General features: G+C 54.8%; 2 protein-coding genes across 4 annotated transcripts; one reads left to right on the top strand and one right to left on the bottom strand.

Annotated features, from left to right (window-relative positions):
- Nucleotides 1-181: 181 nt before the first annotated feature.
- dbr1 (debranching RNA lariats 1) lies at nucleotides 182-4,452 on the bottom strand. Its single transcript, XM_066687225.1, has 8 exons — nucleotides 3,376-4,452; nucleotides 3,155-3,279; nucleotides 2,954-3,034; nucleotides 2,640-2,725; nucleotides 2,176-2,400; nucleotides 2,012-2,089; nucleotides 1,765-1,910; nucleotides 182-1,359 (listed from the first exon to the last, which is right to left on the bottom strand). The coding sequence occupies exons 1-8, from the start codon at nucleotides 3,570-3,572 to the stop codon at nucleotides 645-647; spliced, it is 1,653 nt and encodes a 550-aa protein (XP_066543322.1). The 5' UTR covers nucleotides 3,573-4,452; the 3' UTR covers nucleotides 182-644.
- Nucleotides 4,453-5,232: 780 nt separating this feature from the next.
- On the top strand, nucleotides 5,233-17,170 carry armc8 (armadillo repeat containing 8). Of its 3 annotated transcripts, none has more exons than XM_066687223.1 (22): nucleotides 5,233-5,435; nucleotides 7,230-7,306; nucleotides 7,535-7,606; nucleotides 8,026-8,168; nucleotides 8,346-8,443; nucleotides 8,715-8,807; nucleotides 9,001-9,081; nucleotides 10,330-10,405; nucleotides 10,578-10,668; nucleotides 10,956-11,016; nucleotides 11,233-11,406; nucleotides 11,563-11,658; nucleotides 12,243-12,325; nucleotides 12,442-12,523; nucleotides 12,683-12,769; nucleotides 12,926-13,018; nucleotides 13,276-13,425; nucleotides 13,798-13,893; nucleotides 14,041-14,136; nucleotides 15,357-15,429; nucleotides 15,583-15,676; nucleotides 16,057-17,170. In XM_066687223.1, the coding sequence occupies exons 1-22, from the start codon at nucleotides 5,391-5,393 to the stop codon at nucleotides 16,088-16,090; spliced, it is 1,995 nt and encodes a 664-aa protein (XP_066543320.1). In that variant the 5' UTR covers nucleotides 5,233-5,390; the 3' UTR covers nucleotides 16,091-17,170. The 3 variants fall into 3 exon arrangements, with proteins under 3 accessions (XP_066543320.1, XP_066543319.1, XP_066543321.1); XM_066687222.1 differs by having other exon boundaries at nucleotides 11,233-11,433; XM_066687224.1 differs by lacking the exon at nucleotides 5,233-5,435 and adding an exon at nucleotides 5,446-5,962 and having other exon boundaries at nucleotides 11,233-11,433.
- Nucleotides 17,171-17,770: the final 600 nt, after the last annotated feature.

Raw genomic sequence — 17,770 nt, 5'->3', positions numbered from 1 at the left:
GGTGTGTCAGTGGGCAGACACTCCAGATAAAACACATAAAGGGTTACAAGGACAGAGGGACTGCAGTGTTGTGCTCAAAGTGGGGAAAAGAGAACAAAGTAGGCCAGAGCTGAGAGACAGACACACACACACAATATCAAACATCACTGTCATGCGAAAAAACTGACGTCGCACTCTCTGCTTCCCCACTTTCTCCTTTAATTAAAAAACAAGACTTTAAAAAAATACAGAAGACAAATTAAACACCCCGAGCCTCCCCTGTGCTGCTGGGGAGAAAACCACCCCTCGTCCTGTTAAAAACAATTTCATTTTAAAACTTAAATCCAGATTTGCGCACGAACGAAAGAAACGTAAAGACAGCAGCTCAGAACCCGAGGCCCGGGAGGGGAGCATGACATCACGCACACACACAATGGAGCGGCAGTGCAAAGTCCAGCTTCTTATCCCTGCGTGTGGGGCTCTGTGGTTATACTCGCTCTCTCACACACACACTCTCCTGTAACAGGCCTTCAGACCAGCACACCCGGGCCAATCCCACCGCCAGCCTCCCAGCACAGGGGCGCATGCTCCCAGCTCCCTGTCCTGCTCGTGCCCTCCTCTTCCTCTCTCTCTCCGCTCTCCTCTGCTTCTATCGCTCTCCCCCATCACTCGCTCCCCTCGTCGTCCAGCGCCGTGTAGATGCTCTGATTCCTGCGTTTGATCTTGGGCGTGGCCCCCGTGCCGCCGCCGCCGCCGTCCCCCCGGTCCCCCGCCTCTCCGCTGGTGCGCTTGGGGATGCGGGGCTGTGGGGGGCCACATTCCGGGGGGGCGGCGGGAGGGGAGTCGGAGGGCGAGGGGGCGGAGAAGACGGGCGGGGGCAGGTCGAGCCGGGCGGGGGAGGGCAGGACGAGGCGTGCGACGGCGGACCCCCGACCCGGGGAGCAGAGCGGCGAGCCGGGGGGTCCGGCGCTGGGGCCCGCTCCCACCCCATCCTCCTCCTCCTCCTCCCACTCGTCCTCGATGGTGATCTCGTCGGGGTTGACGGAGCCGGACAGGCCCGAGGTGTCAGTGGGATACTCGCTGGGCTCCTCCGCGCTGCCCGAGCTCATGTTCTCCTCTTCCTCCTCCTCCCCCTCCTCCCCTTCCTCGCCCCGGCGCGCAGCTCGGCGCCCCACCCTGGCGTAGATGTCGGTGAGGCCCAGCGTGGCGCACAGCTCGGTGGTCTGTGGGTTCAGGCTGTAGCTGGGCGGCCGCTGGGGCTGGGGGCGGCCCGGCTCGTAGGCCGGCACCGTGACGCTGAAGTTCTCCGGGATGCGCAGGTCGCCCCCCAGCTCCGCCACCACCGCCTCCATGGCGGCCAGAGACGCGCTGTAGTCCCACCTGCGTCACGGCACCGGGAAGAGGGGGTTAGCGACAGGGACACAGTGCGCAGTACTACAGTGACAGTGCGCAGTACTAGTCATACAGCGATAGTGTGTAGTAACAACAATGTGCAGAACTAGTGTCAGGGTGTAGTAACGACAGTGTGCAGTAATACAGCGACACAGTGTGCAGTAATAGTGTCTGCATTGTACTACAGTGAGTGTGCAGTGATACAGTCATACAGTGATAGTGTGTAGTAACAACAGTGTGCAGTACTACAATGACTGCAGTATTAAAAGGTCAGTGTGCAGTAAAAACAGTGACACTGTGCAGTATTAAAAGGTCAGTGTGAAGTACTAGTGACACAGTGTGCAGTGTACTACAGTGACGCAGTGTGCGGTGGCACCCCCTGCTGGTTCTCACCGGCTGTGCAGGCCGTTGTCCTCTGGGACGCTCCAGGGCTGATGGTCCCAGCTCAGCAGGCCGTCCGTGGCCTTCAGGATGGCCAGCCACTCTGGGTCAAACTCCAGCCGGTCTGATGCCCCGGGCCTGGCGTCCACCTCCACGATCTGAACACGGGGGGGCAGAACCAGGTCAGTCAACGGCTCCCTGAAGAGCTCTATACAGTTACTACAGTCAGCACAATGGACACTGTCCCTGCGCGTCTCACCTGCAGGAAGTCTCTGTGAGGCAGGCACTTGTCCAGCGAGAGGAACTTGGTGGTCCTGGGAGGAGCGTCATTCTGCGACTAGAGACAACGTACTGTTAACACACAACACTAACACAACACACCACCCCCCCCACAGCCCACCCCCTCTGCTCCCCGCGTCTCACCTGGTGCTGCATCAGGGCGGCGAACTTGACATGCAGGTGGGCGGAGAACCAGTACGTGGGCTGCAGGTGCGAGAGCAGCTCTGCGGCGGCCGGGCTGCCCAGCGTGTTGTCCTGCACCTCCTGCTGCAGGAACTTCTTCTTGCGCAGCAGCTGCGCTGTGCTGCCGTAGTGGTAGATGCCCCGCGGCCAGTCGTGGGACAGGAAGATGTCCATGGGCTGCCGGATCTGCGCAGACGGGGAGAGAAGTAGAAGAAATAGAAAAAAGAAGATTGAGGCGTTTGACGGCATCATTTTTCGATGTTTTGCCGGATCCCGTTTAGTCACCTGGTCAGCGTTGACGGCTGACAGAAGAGACGCTCACAGGGGCTGGAGGGGACGTCCTGGCCCGGTCCAGTCCCCAGTCGACTCTCCCAAATACGTACAGTCTAACCCCCGCCCGTCCCAGTCCAGCCCTGCCTGGTCACCTGTTTGAGTTTGAAGACCTCGATGCTGCGGACGTGGTAGACGCTGCGCACTGTGTCCGGGCCGTAGGGCGGGAACTCGAAGTGACCTGGAACACAAGACTGCACGGTCAGCCCCTCTCCCTGCCAACTGACCACACAATCACCTGACTACACTGAACTACTACACACAGAGAGACGGACAGACAGAAACATGAGAGAGAGACACAGACAGAGAGAGACAGAGAGACCGAGACAGGGAGACCGCGAGAGAGACAGAGACAGACAGACAGAGACCAAGAGAGAGAGAGACGGACAGAGACAGACAGCTCTCTCACCCTTCCTGTAGTCGTGGGATTTGAAGATCCCAGACAGCCCCCCGATCCGGAGACCCTTGTAGCGCACCACTCCGGCGTAGCCTGGGGAGACATGGCGATCAGCCAATCAGCGCCCATCAAACCCGCCCACGGCGCATGTCCAGTCCCTCTCCGGCACAGTCCAGTCCTCTCCCTCCCTCCCACCCCCAAGCCCAGCCTTACCCAGGTAGTAGATGTTGGGGGCGACCCAGCCCCCATAGGGCAGCTCCTGGAGGTGGTTGGAGGCCTCGTGGTTTCCTCCGATGAAGATGGTGAGGATGGGAGCCTTCTTCTCCCCGGAGTAATACCTGAGAGGGGGGGAGGGGGTGCGAGTGCGTCAGCGTGCGGGTGCGGGTGCGCGCGTCTGCGGGCGGCATGCTTGTGTGTGCGTGCGCAGTGCTGACCTGTAGAAGGTCTCCATGTGCCGGTATTTGAGTGGCACCGCCATGCACTGCAGGTCCCCCTCGTTGCGCACGGCCTGGAAGTCGCCGCAGCACAGCAGCAGCTCCACGGACACGCCCTCCCGGCGCTCCAGGAAGCCGATCGTCTCGTAGATCTTGTCCAGCTCGCCGTGGCAGCAGCCCTCCACCGCGATCTTCATGGCGGCGCCTGTGCAGGTCCTAGTGCCGCCCTGCGCCGTACCGTGGGGCGCTGTGCCCTGCCTCGCTGACTCTCACACACACACTCTCTCTCTCAGACCAGCTGTTGTTCTCCTCAGACAGACCTCACGCACACAGGTCGCCGTCACACGCCGTCAGTGAGTGAGGAAGGGGAAGGGAGAGGGTGCCGGTGGGAGGACTTTTTTTCCAATCCTCCCGAATCAACGTCGCTGTGGGGTGGGGGGGGAAGAAAGGCCTTTAATAAATCAGTAAATAAATAAACAATTTCTCAGGGAGACAGTGTTTACGCATCAAGGACCCACACAGGGGCTGGGGACAGAAAGGACAGCAGAGACAGTGCCAAACAGACAACAACGAGGAAAAACGACACCGCTGGCATGTGCCACACAACACGCCTTGCATGTTACATGTCTTAATTAGTCCTGGGGGCCGTTTCCACTGTGTGTGTTTTGGGTCTCTGTAATACATTGTAACTAGACTGTCCCGTATGACACGCCCCCTTGTATCCACTTTAATGGTTTAATAGAGAGACCGTGGACTGCGGCCAGTTTCAGATCAGAGGTGAGACAGGTTCACGGGACGGCGGGGAGGGACGCTACTGCTGCCTCTCTGTTTGTTGGGAAGACTAGGACAACTCTTCTGGGGGTCCCAGACCAGACTCTGGAAAAGACCCCACAACCCCACGCGTACAGGCAGTGTCTGGTCCGGGACCCCCAGAAGAATATACACACTGCTGTCCTGTCCCAGCGCTCAGGGTAAAGATAAAGCCTTATATATCAGCATTAAACACACGCTGCCCATGTCTCGGTCACAGTGCTCTCCCCACACACGCACCACGCAGCCCGGCCGCCCAGCTCCCCCAGCTCCCCCAGCTTCCCCAGCTCCCCCAGCTCCCCCAGCTCCCCCAGCTCGACTCGCCGTGTGTCCCGGCCGCAGAGCAGCGCTGTGGAAGCGGGTGTCGGGCGCCCTGGCCGCTCTCAGTCCCCCGGCTGAACAAACAGCAGCTCCACGCACACAGCCGCACATGCGCACAGCGAGGCAGCGCTGCCAGTGAGTAAAGACAGCGGGCGCATCGGGGGCCGCACTTTCCAGCGGAGAAGTGTCAACCTGGCGGCAGTAGCGATAAATAATAAAGTCTTATTATTATTATTATTATTACTGGCAGTTAAGAATTGTAATATAATGTATTAATACATTCATACCACAGCAAAACGGATATATAATAGTTAAATATGATACTGATATTACTACTTTTGTAACTACTACGACTTACAGCAGTAATACTGATGATGATGGCGAACTCTGAATAGCTGACCTCATCACTGTATAGATACTACGCGTATCTGTGTATCGGGTCGCTGGTCAAGTGTGTAATAAATAACCGCATCAAGGCCTCAGGCCGGGAGAGACCGGCGTGTCTCGCTGGCGCTGCCCAGCTCTGACCTTCACACCCCGGGGTTGACCTGTCCGGGCGCCTCCTCGGCGTGGAATCGGCGGAAACCAAACGCCAGGCCGCTGACGCTCTGCTCCAGCCCCGAGCCCGAGTCCCGCTTCGCCCGCACTTTCACCCCGCGACCCGCGGCGCCCGCCTCTCCACGCACCGGGACCCGGGACATGTTCAGCGGCGGCACCTAGCCACCCCTCCGCCCTGCCCAGCCCCCCAATCCCCGCTCCCGTCCCCACCCCCTCTCCTCCCCCCCACTCGCCGCGGAAAGTGCGCTGTTTAGTTCCGCTCGCCGGGGGAGGCCGCTGTGTGGAAAGTGCGGCTCCGGTTGGGGCGCTCGCCAGGGGGAAGAGAGATGGCGTGTCTGCTGGAGGCCCCTCTCCGCATCAGCGTGCTGTCCGTGAGTCTTACCCGAGAATCGGAGCCTTAAACGCGGCCTGGCGCCCGTGCGGCCCCCGTGGGTCGAAGCGGGGCTGCGTGCCGTCCTTAGCCCGCCTCTCTGCGCAGGACCCGGGCACGGTTAGCACCGAGGCACCCGGGAGGTGGCGGCTCGGTTCGCTTTGGGGTGGGGGGTGTTTAAACCCAGCCGACAGAAAAGAGTTAAACCGGCCCGGGCTGTTTATTCAAGTAAAGCAAAGCTGACTGCGTGTGCGGGGGGCCGTCACTGCTGTCACCGGCTCCACAGACACGCGTGTCTCGGTGTTCATCGTGTGTCCCGCAGTGAGAGTCCGGGCTGCGTGTTCACAGAGCTGCGGGACAGGGGGCTTCGCCTGCCTGCCTGCCTGTCCGTCAGTGGCAGCAGTGGGCGCCGCGCTGCTCTCTCTGCTCCGGCAGCCCAGGTGCAGCCGCCCGTAGGTGGGACACGATGCCCCGGAGACGCCCCCTTTCCGTGTGACAGCCCGTCAGAGGGGAGACATGCACAAGCTGGTGTGTTGTGGTGCTTTTGCCAGCGACACTGGGGCTGGTGTGGGGCTGGTGCAGCAGCAGGCATGGAGTAGTGACGGCGGGCGGGCTGCTGCTCCGGACGGGTCTGACCATTGCACTATGGACTACTGTCCATCAGTCAATCCGCTGTTTTGTATTGTGTATAGCGCCTTTCACAGGGTGGCCACAGAGCGCTTTCCAGGACGATAAACAGACAACAAAAAATAACAAATAACCAACCCATAAACAATTAACAGGGGAGGGAAACTGAAACTCCTATGGATGGCAGATGGCTGTTGTGTGCCCATAATAATAATAATAATAATACAAATAAATATAGCTGCAAGCAGCAAAGTAGGGGGCCAAGCATATGTGTAGGGGTATGGCATATTTAACATACTTTACAGTTTCAGCCCTGATGACACTCGCATGGATCTAACTGCACCGCTAAATGGCTCAGGCTTCATAGTATATACAATATGATAATGCAAGTACATGACTATTGAAACTAATAAAGTTATAAGCAGCCAAACATGTCATTTAATCCAATATTGGCACCACACCATATGACGTATGACCTCCACATTGAAATATAGGGCGGAATAATAATAATCCGAACAATTACAAAAGGTGGTCCAGCCACTTAGTTGCTTGGCCCCCTAATAATAATTGTTGTGTTCGAAGACTGCTACAGAAACTCAATATTTCATCCTCAAAAGCTATAAGGCACTATATTTCAAAACAAATCCGGTGTATTGTGTGCTGGTCTGTGGATGTGGATAAAGCATGGGGTCCGCTGTGGAGGTTTCTAGTGACTGAGAGAGGTGTGCAGCACTGTGGGGGCAGTCAGTGACAAAAGCCTGGCTTTACACTGAACACGCTGGCGTTCAGCAGTAGGTGCTGAGTCTACTGGCAATGGCCACTATAGAAAACCAGACCACAATGACCTTTGTGTCATATTCTGTTGCATGTGCTGATCATTACAGTCCTTTATATATATATCACTGTATCTCATAACAGTTGTGTTTCTCTCTTTAACCTTTTTAATTTAATTCTGTCTGTATGTATGAATCTATAGTTATATATATATATTGTTACTTTTATAAGCCTATACCTTTGGACAATAAATAACCTTTGTATAAGGATTCTTTCTTTGCAGTTCCTTCTTGAATTTGAGTTACCTGAGACAAACATGTGAACATAATAATAATGTTCAGTAATATAAAAGTGTGCTGACTTGTGTGTGTGTGTGCGCGCGTTGGCTTTGCAGGAGGTCACAGCCACCAGTCGCCATTATGTTGACAGACTGTTTGACCCCGACCCACAGAAAGTGCTGCAGGGAGTCATGTGAGTATTTTGCGGTCAGAGTGAGAGAGTGTGAGAGAGTGTGAGTGAAAGAGCGTGTTAGGAAGTGCGTGTCTCGCTGCACAGTGTGTGTGTGTGAGGGTGAGGGTGAGTTTATTCTGGGATTTTACTATTTTCCCTTTATTTACATCTGTTTTGTGCACTGTTCATTAATAGATTATTTTATGAAGCATATTTCCTAGCTGCGTGTGTGTGTTTGTGTGTCTGCAGTGACATGAAGAACGCCGTCATTGGAAACAACAAGCAGAAGGCCAACCTGATCGTGCTGGGAGCCGTGCCCAGGTAGCGCCCGCTGTGTTTCTGTCTCTCAGTCCTGTATGTCTGGAAGCGTCCCGTGTGCTTCTGCCAAACATATACATCTCGTCTGTGGCCTGGGGGTCTACAGGGCCTGGGCAGGGCAGAGCTGAATGAGCATTTCCATTGAAGCTGTCTTGATAGCGTGCCTTGATAGGCAGTCAGTGTGTCGGTGAGTGAGTTAGACATTCAGTCAGTCAGTGTGTCGGTGAGTGAGTGAGATATTCAGTGTGTCAGTCAGTCAGTCAGTCAGTGAGTGAGAGCTACAGTGTTAGTCAGTCACTTTCTGAGCTCAACCCTGATAAATAGACACTGAAATACACAGAGATTCTGTTGCCCCCACTTCTCTCTCATCTCACCCAATATTTGTCTTCCTCTCTCCCTCCCCCCCCCCCCTCCCCCCCAAGGCTCCTATACCTGCTGCAGCAGCCCTCGTCCAGTGCCGGCCTGCGGACAGAGTGCGCCGTGGTGCTGGGCAGCCTGGCCATGGGCACCGACAACAACGTCAAGTCCCTGGTCGACTGCCACATCATCCCTGCCCTGCTGCAAGGTACCTCTCTGCCCCCTGCTATGGGGGGCAGCACTGTGACTGGGGTGGGGGGAGTCAGGCAGTGTGTAGAGCTGAGAGGGAGGGAGTTAACAGAGAACAGGGGGAAGTGTGTGTGCGTACGTGTGCGTGTGCAGTTCTGTGTGACCTGTTGACCCCTCTCTCTCTGCATCTGCGCAGGCCTGCTGTGTCAGGACCTGCCCTTTGTGGAGGCGTGTCTGCGCTGCCTGCGCACCGTCTTCATCAGCCCCGTCACGCCTGTGCAACTGCTCTACACGGTGAGCCCCCAACACGCCTCTCCACCAACATACAACATACTCCACCAACATGGATACAACATGACTTCAAACACGAACCCCCACGTGGCTACAGCACAGGCCAGACACCGCGCCCACACGGCTCCACAGTATCCCCAGCGCATCGCTCCCAACACACATCCCTCTGTTGTGTCTGTTCGTGTGAATGCAGCATCCCTGACATTAACGGTTGTATTGATCTGGTCCGTGTCCTTGTGTCTCCGATTCCGTGTCTGTCCGCGTGCATCTGCAGGACTCTACTGTGATTCCTCACCTCATGTCCCTGCTGAGTCGGTCGCAGCGAACACAGGAGTACATCACGCAGATCTTCTCCCACTGCTGCAAGGTGAGAGAGAGGGAGGGAGGGGAGGGATGGGTTTACAGAAGGGGATGAGCAGAGAGGAGTTTGGAGAGACGGAGTGGCTGAATCTTGACAGATCTCGATGTAAAAGGCATTTCAGCCAATGTATATATTCCACAGAATTGTATTTAACTGAAATGTCTGTGTGTTGTGTGTGTCCTGCCTCCCTGCGCTCCAGACTCCAGAGCATCAGACGATTTTGTACAACCAAGGCGCCATTCAGAACATCGCCCACCTCCTCATCTCCCCCTCCAACAAGGTGAGATGCACACCTGTCTGTCTGTCTGTCCGTTAGGGCTGGGCGATATGGCCTAAATACAGTATCATGTATTTTTCACATTTTTTATGGTATGACGGGATTTTTTTAAGGCCATTTTATATTGTTCGTAAAGCAAAAATTATAGGACACAACTGACATTGAATTACGTTTCCCTGTTCTGTGTCAGTTGTCTTGAAACCAAATCATGTCCACACTATCAACGACACACCTTTCCTCGGGACAGAGTTTCACCCGCACTGCTCTCCTCCATCTCGTCTTCATTCATTGAGCGTTGATCACATTTGTTTATGTCAACACGCAATACACATGGAATTTATTTTCGATATTTGGCTGAGGCACATTCATTCCAAAACAAGGGTCGCGCTCGAGAAGCGCAGCTCTGCGCAGAGATTGAGAGATGCATGTTTCTGCTTGATGCCACTAAGCCCCGCCCACAGAAATCTGCGCAGAATCGCACAGCCCAGCGCAGCTCTGAGGCGCTGCTGCGGGAGGCGAGCTGCGGCTGCGAGACAAAAGCTGTATGATTAAGATTAAGCTGTATGAAAACTACTGCTGCCCCTTGTTAGTGAATGTCAACTTTCATTCCACAATGAAGCTGTGAACAGCACTGTCAAAACCACAGATATAGAGTTCTAGATGCTTTATTAAATAATGACATAAATTGTTTTAAAAAATATAATGTAAATCTATCTATCTAAGTTGTCACTTAAATGATTGGCAATTCTATTTTTTTAAATAAAAACTAAAATAATATAAAAATAATAAATTAAGTAATCCAATTACATCGATTTCTGCAGGGTTTGTGAAGAAAGGTGGTCGAGTTCTTGTAACGCAGATTTGCGCAGTTCTGTGATCCCATTTGTGGAGCCGTGCAGATTTGCGGAAATTTGCTTTGCATGAACACTATCGGCGTTCTTTGATCAGATGCGACTCCTGTCGGACAGCACAGTCTCACGCAGCCGCGCAGCGAGTCGTGGGATACGCGAACGCGACCGAGTTTATTGGCAGCTGAGTGCTATGACTGAATGACATGGTAATTAGTAAATTATTCAGTTCAGCATAGAAAACTTTAAAATACCGATATGAAGGTATAGTAAAAGTTCAAACCGGTCCATAAATGAATACCGGTGAATCGTTTTTTACGGTATACCGCCCAGCCCTACTGTCTGTCTGTCTGTCTGTCTGTCTGTCTCTCCAGCTGAACTCTGACCTCTCATCCTCTCTCAGGTACGGATGCAGGCGCTGAAGTGTTTCTCAGTCCTGGCCTACGAGAACACGCAGGTCTCCATGACGCTGGTGAATGGTGAGCAGCGGTCTCCGTCAGCACCCCCCCCACGCCTGTCCCGTTGCCTCTCTTGTGTCACGTCCATGTTTTACTGAGTGCCTGTGTGTTTCCATCTCTCTAACCATCTCTCTCTCGCTCTCCCCCCTTTCTCTTTTTCTCTCTCTCTCTCTCTCCGCCCCGGGTGCCACAGTGTTGGTTGACGGGGAGCTCCTCTCTCAGGTATTTGTCAGAATGATGCAAAGGGACAAGCCAATCGAAATGCAGCTCACTGCTGCCAAATGGTGAGTGTCTGTGCGTCCATGTTTCCGTGTGTGTGAGCTTGTGCCCAGTGGCCTCCTGGGTTGTGTTTGTGGTCATCTATTCCTATGACCTCTAATGCAGTACTTTGTGCTGTGTGCTCCGTACTGTGTGCACTGTGTGAGCTCATGGCTGCGTGTTGCGTCTCCGTGTGGCTGCGTGTTGCCTGCATGTTGCATCTCCGTGTGGCTGCGTGTTGCATCTCCGTGTGGCCGTGTGGCTGCGTGGCTGCGTGCTGTATTGACGAACCCATCTCTCCTCTCCCTCACAGCCTAACGTATATGTGCCGAGCGGGAGCCATCAGGACGGACGACAACTGCATCGTGCTGAAGGTGTGTCAGTCAGTAACTGTGTGTGCTGTGTATGTGTGTGTGTATGTCTAACTGTATGCTGTTGTGTGTGTGTGTGTCTCACTGTGTGCTGTGTTGTGTGTGTCAGTGTGCTGTGTCATTGTCTCACTGTTTGCCGTGCTGTGTTGTGTGTTTCAGTGTGTCACTGTGCTGTGTTGGGGGTGTGTGTGTGTCTCACTGTGTGCTGTGTTGTGTCAGGCGCTGCCCTGCCTGGTGCGGATGTGCTGTAAGGACCGGCTGCTGGAGGAGCGGGTCGAGGGTGCAGAGACATTGGCCTTCCTCATCGAGCCGGACGTGGAGCTGCAGCGCGTGGCCAGCATCACCGACCACCTGGTCATCATGCTGGCCGACTACTTCAAGTACCCGAGCTCAGTGAGCGCCATCGCCGACATCAAGAGGGTGAGGGGGGGTCTTCTGCTGCGGCTCCGCTTCGGTTGTTATTCTCTCCTCTCCCTCCCTCTCTCTCTCTCTCTCCCGTCCGCCCCACTCCTGTCTGTGCTGCTGCTCATCCCTCTCTCTCTCTCTCAGCTGGATCACGATCTGAAACACGCTCACGAGCTGCGCCAGGCTGCCTTCAAGCTGTATGCCTCGCTGGGTGCCAACGACGAGGACATCCGCAAGAAGGTGAGGGACACGAGGGGGACACAGGGACAGAGAGAGACATGGATGGAGGGAGAGACAGAGGGATAGCCCGAGAGAGAGAGACATGCAGTGACTGCACTCACACATTCGCACAGGGCCGGCTTTATCATATAGGCGACCTAAGCGAGTTTTTCCAGACGAAAGTCATGTCATGTATGTCCCGCCTCCTAAAGGCAAGCAACCAATCAGATCCATCAGATACGTTCTGTCCCCCGAGCAGTTCTGGCCTAACCTCACGTCACTGATTGGATCATTTACTTCTGCTTGAAGGCGGGACTAACCAGAGTGACAGTCCAGAGAGCCTTTTTACATGGCTTGAGCCGGCCCTACACTCACAGACACACCCAGACACGCAAGCGCACAGGCGCACACACACACACACAGGCGCACACAGGCACACACACACACACACACACACACACACACACACAGGCACACTGAGAGACACAGGCGTTAAGTGGATACTCAGACCGACAGAGAGGGGACATCCCCAAGCAGGTGAGCGACGGGCAGACGGGCGGGCAGACAGAAAGACAGGCACACTGACCGACCCGCTCCTCCCCCAGATCACAGAAACGGAGAACATGATGGACCGCATCGTCAGCGGTCTGTCGGAGTCCAGCATCAAGGTGCGGCTAGCGGCTGTCAGGTGAGCATCTCCCGCGCTCTCCTCCGCCTCTCCCCTCTCTCTCACACATTTCAAATTCAGGATTGTGAAAGTGTAGCCAGAGCCTCTCTTGTCGTTCCCTCTCTCTCCCTCTGCAGGTGTCTCCACTCCCTCTCTCGCTCGGTGCAGCAGCTGCGGACGAGTTTCCATGACCACGCAGTGTGGAAACCACTCATGAAGGTCCGTCTCACGCACACACAGACACGCACACGCAGATATGCACACGCAGAGACACGCTCACACACACACACACACACACAAAATATAAGGCGACTTTTCAAAACAAGTCCTGTTTTTATGCATTCGTTTTCTTGTCCCTCTCTCTCTCTCTCACCCCAGCTGCTGCAGAACGCCCCAGACGAGGTTCTGGTCATGGCTTCCTCTACACTATGCAACCTGCTGCTGGAGTTCTCCCCCAGCAAAGAGGTGGGCCGGGTAATGGTGTCCAGTGCGAGAGTGTGAGCATTGTGTGTGTAGTGTGTGAAGTGAGTTTGTGTTAACCCCCTGAGTGTGCGTGTGCGTTTGCGTGTGTTTGTTAACCCCCTGTGTGCCGTGTTAACCCGTGTGTGCTGTGTTGTGCAGCCCATCCTGGAGTCGGGGGTGATCGAGCTGTTGTGTAGCTTGACGCAGAGTGACAGCCCCGCCCTGAGGGTCAACGGCATCTGGGCCCTGATGGTGAGCGACACTCTCACACACCAGACACACACACCCTCTCACTCTCTCTCACACACCAGACACACACACCCTCTCACTCACTCTCTCACACTGGACACACACACACCCTCTCACTCTCTCTCACACACCAGACACACACACCCTCTCACTCACTCTCTCACACTGGACACACACACACCCTCTCACTCTCTCTCACACACCCTTTCTCGCTCTGGCTCTGGTGACCCATGTCCGTGTCCGTGTCCCTCTCTGTGCAGAACATGGCGTTCCAGGCGGAGCAGAAGGTGAAGGGGGAGATCGTGCGGGCGCTGGGCACCGAGCAGCTCTTCCGCCTGCTGTCTGACCCCGACCCCAACGTGCTGATGAAGACGCTGGGGCTGCTGAGGAACCTGCTGTCCACCCGCCCGGTCAGTGTCCTCTCAGTTCCGTTCAAGGTGCTTTATTGACATGACAAACACATTTGTATTGTCACAGCAATTGGACATACATACATGTATGGAAAATAAATAATATAATTATAAATCGCAATAAGATGTATTAAAGTACAGAAAAACTAAAATAATTTATATTGTATCTTTTATACATATAAATGTAAGGGTTTAGTGTCTGTGTCCCAATGTTGCAGACAGGAGGTTTTAGTTTGTTCAGTAAGTGGTTTGACTCTAATGGGCAGCTGGTGAGCTGGGTCGGCTCTGAGGCTGGGTGGGGTTAGTGGGGTGAGGGGCAGTGAGCCTCAAGGCCAGAAGACTGACCCTCTCTCTCTCTCCCTCCCACCGCAGCACATCGATCAGATCATGAGCTCCCACGGGAAGCAGATCATGCAGGCGGTGACACTGATCCTGGAGGGGGAGCACAGCGTGGACGTCAAGGAGCAGGTGGGTGCTGTGGGGTATCTGGGGGGTGGGTGGTTGAGTGGGTGGAGAGGTATCTGGGGGGTGGGTGGTTGAGTGGGTGGAGAGGTATCTGGGGGGTGGGTGGTTGAAGTGGTCCCCGCCGTGCTGAGCCCTGCTGTGCCGTTGCAGACGCTGTGCATCCTGGCTAACATCGCTGACGGGAACACGGCCAAGGAGCTGATCATGACCAACGACGACATCCTGCAGAAGATCAAATACTACATGGTACTGCAGGGTGTCTGTGTGTGTGTGTGTGTGTGTGTGTGTGTGTGTGTGTGTGTGTGTGTGAGAGAGTGTGTCTCTTCCAACCTGTTTGGTTTCACCTCTGTTCTGTGGACGTACAGACCAGTGCGACTCTCTCTCTCTTGATTGACATGACAATGTTGTAATGTCAAAGCAATTGAACCATAAAGAGGGGACAGAGGGGCCTGGCCGAAAACATGGCTGTGTGCCTGTGTGCCGATGCATTCGGACTCGGTGCCTGTCCGGGCATTGACATCCCCACAGGGCAGCACGTTCCCCGGGGCCTGGAAATGGCTGATCTCTGTGTGGAGGGTGTTGAAGAAATCCTCAGTATAGCAGGGGGATTCTAAGGGAGGGGTGTACGCTGCACACAGGTATAGATCACTGTCGCTCAGGCCTGTGTTTTTATTGAGTTTGAGCCACATGTGTGTCTGGCTGATGTGACAGGCGAGGCCCCCCCTGTACCACACTGTGATCCCCCCGGAGTCCCTGCCACGCCGTGTGGAGCTGCGCTTCAGGGAGGGCACTGTGAGCTCCCTGCAGCCTGAGGGGCAGCGGGTGGGCACGGCCCCCCGGCACCACGTCTCCAGCAGAATCACGATGTCACAACGTTCGATGCTCTCGGTGAACTCCGGCGCTGTGCTCTTGGGCCCGAAGGTCAGGGAGCACAGGCCTGTATATTCCAGCAGCTGAGGGTAAATGAACCCATTTTCAAAACACATCACATGTGTGTCACTCTTGGTGAAATTACAGAAAATAAGAAAAAATAGAATAAACCAACATTTTAAACAACTTTATAAAGTGTATTTGTACATATTTATAAACAGAATTTTATAAAGGTCAATAGTATATATATGTTATTATTATTATTTGACTCGTATTAGCTAATGTTACCTCCTGTCCCAGGTGTCCCTCCCCAGCGACGCTCAGCCCCGGTGCTGTGGCTCAGTGCAGAGGAGGCCGAGCAGCTGCTTGATCTCGCCCAACTCGCTGGGGGGGGGCGCTGGGCCTGGTGGGAGGGTGCCTGGCTGAGGAAGAGGCGGAGGAGGAGAGAGCTGCTTCGACGGCATCCAGGCCGGCCTCGCTGCCCTGGACCAGCACGGTCCAGGGGTTTATTTTCCTCTGTATCTACTGTTTCTGTTCTTCTCTCCTCCGTTCCTCAGGGTCCTGGGTGGATTTTGATCTCTCTCTCTCTCTCTCAGGGACACTCAAATGTGAAGTTACAACTCGCTGCCACGTTCTGCATCTCCAACCTCATCTGGAATGAAGAGGATGGTGAGTGTGGGGGGTGGAGCTGGCAGGGTGTGGAGATGGTGAGGAGGGGTGTGCGGTGTCTCTGCCTGTGACACTGGCGTGGCTCTAGAGTCATAGGACAGGTTTTATTTTTGGTTTATAATTTTGGAAGCGAGACCCTCTCTCTCCCTCCAGGCTCTCAAGAGCGGCAGGACAAGCTGCGGGAGATGGGCATCGTCGATATTCTCCACAAGCTGACGCAGGCCTCCGACCCCAACCTCTGCGACAGGTCAGTCCCTCCTCCCGCCACCGGGGGGCTCCTCGTGGGGTCCCGCCTTCGTGCTTTCGACCAGTGAGCAAACGAGTGAGAGTCTGATGCCGACGGTAGTGATGATGTCATGCGGTGGGTGATGTCATGCTGCACTGCAGGGTGATGATGTCAGCAGTGGTTCAGCAGCAGGTGGCGCTGTATTGCAGTGTGATGTCACCCACCGCATGACATCATCACTACCGTCGGCATCAGACTCTCACCAGTGGGTTCTGCTCTAGTGCAGTGTCATCCTATGCCAGTGCCATTCTAGGAAGTGGTGGTGGTGATGATGTCACGGTGCACTGCAGGGTGGTGATGTCACATGGTGGGGCCGGGTGATGATGTTGTGTCTGTCGCAGGGCGAAGACGGCCATGCAGCAGTACCTGGCATGACTCGGGGCGAACCGGAAGCGGAAGAGGAGGTCATCACTGAACTAACGATCGCTGGGAGGTCACGACGAGGTCGCCTCCGATCTTTTTTGCACAAGTCACCTTGAGCTGCGGCGCAGAAGACACCCCCCAACCACGGAGAACTGCCACACCCCCCCGGGCCGCAGCAGCTCCCTGTCCAGGCTGGCCGCGGGGGCAGGAGGGCAGCAGGGCTTACACTTGATCTGAAGAGAAAACTGCTTTTGTTTTGTTTCCTTTACAGAGAACACGATCGTGCAGGACTGTTTCGTTTTGGTTTCTATTTTGTGAGAGTGTGGGGCGCCCTCTGGTGGCCGGGGGTTTGGACTCCTTATAGCGGGGGTGGGGGTGAGAGAGAGAGAGTACATTCTGGACAATCTGGAGGGGGGCTGGGGAATGTCTCCTTCCTGTTTTATTATTATTATTATTATTGTTATCATGGTTATTATTTCGGTCTGTGCAGAGGGCCGGGCGGGGGGAGCAGGTTAGACAGAAGAGGGGAAATCCGATGACGTCCTGCTGCGAGTTTTCTTTTGCCTTTAGGTTTTTTTTGTGTGTTTTTGCGCTTGTGGACACATACCTCGGAAATACATAAATATATATTTTCTTTTTTTTTTATTTAATTTAATTTTAGATTTTTTTTTTCTGCTTCTTCCTTTTCCTGGTGTGTGAGAAGCTTTTAAATTAATTTTGTTTTTATTTGGCGAGGGGCTGGGGGGGGAGAGGACATCGACGACAGCAACAACAACAACAACACCCCTGCGAAGACGACGGGTCCCGTGTGGACGACGGAGGAGAGAGCGAGCGAATGAGAGAGTCCACGAGAGGGAGAGGAGGGAGGGGGAGAGAGACCGGCCAGGACCTCTGAGGCTGACCCGTCCCCAGAGACTCCTGCTCAGAGACGGAGGGAGGAGGAGGGGGGGGGCGGGGGTCTCGCTGTTCGGGACTGAGGGACACGGCCCACGCGGGGGGGAGCTGCTGTTGTCTCTCCGGCCGTGTGGATCTGTTTACTGCAGCGCCAATAGAATGAATGTTTCCAGTGAAATATATGCAGATTATGAAGTACAGAGCTGGGCCCGGCCCACCGGCGTCCGTCTCCTTTTATTGGGGTGGAGGAGGGAGGGAGAGAGGGAGGGTGTGGGGGTATGGAGGAGCCCGTTTCAATGATATGAATACATAAATTGTAAAAATAGAAGCACTCAGATGCATGGTCTGTGGTTCGGCTGGGATACCTGACCAGTCCAGCATGGTGCTGGTGGGGGGGTCCTGTTCTGATCAACACCCAAGACCGGGGGCTCCATGGGGGCCGGCGTCGCTGTCCGGCGGTGAAGCTGTACCTGCAAAGCGAGAGTGCCGGGGCCGAGCGGCGGGACACAAGCACAGCGACCACGGCTGGGTTTTTGTACAAAACGTTTGAAGTTTTATTTGTCTTTAAACCGCATAACCGTTAACAAAATACATCTTCCCCCCCCCCCAGTAAAGAAGCAGGCACATTCCTCATGCAGTAAAGCTGTGACATGCAGATATACCCCCCCACCCCCAAGAAAACATCCGTCCTCTGCACACAGCTGCTGGGGACACCAGTGAGATCCAGCGGCCGGACTGCTGTGTAGTGTGAGTGTGTGTGGACAGGTGAGGGGTGACCCGCTTCCAGTTGCTTTGTGT

Source organism: Amia ocellicauda, chromosome 16, assembly GCF_036373705.1.
Source record: "Amia ocellicauda isolate fAmiCal2 chromosome 16, fAmiCal2.hap1, whole genome shotgun sequence".
In the NCBI taxonomy this organism is placed as follows: Eukaryota; Metazoa; Chordata; class Actinopteri; order Amiiformes; family Amiidae; genus Amia; species Amia ocellicauda.
The sequence above is the reverse complement of the archived record's forward strand: the minus strand, read 5'-3'. Positions and strand labels throughout refer to the sequence as shown.

Excerpts from the sequence above, each read along its gene's own strand:
- dbr1 (XM_066687225.1), bottom strand. The coding sequence starts at position 3,572 with ATGAAGATCGCGGTGGAGGGCTGCTGCCACGGCGAGCTGGACAAGATC. Across the intron at positions 2,090-2,175 it reads CCGCCCTGATGCAGCACCAG|TCGCAGAATGACGCTCCTCC; the intron begins GTGAGACGCGGG and ends CGTTGTCTCTAG. Across the intron at positions 1,911-2,011 it reads CTCACAGAGACTTCCTGCAG|ATCGTGGAGGTGGACGCCAG; the intron begins GTGAGACGCGCA and ends CCCCGTGTTCAG.
- armc8 (XM_066687222.1), top strand. The coding sequence starts at position 5,391 with ATGGCGTGTCTGCTGGAGGCCCCTCTCCGCATCAGCGTGCTGTCC. Across the intron at positions 8,444-8,714 it reads CTGTGCAACTGCTCTACACG|GACTCTACTGTGATTCCTCA; the intron begins GTGAGCCCCCAA and ends GTGCATCTGCAG. Across the intron at positions 14,137-15,356 it reads AGAAGATCAAATACTACATG|GGACACTCAAATGTGAAGTT; the intron begins GTACTGCAGGGT and ends TCTCTCTCTCAG.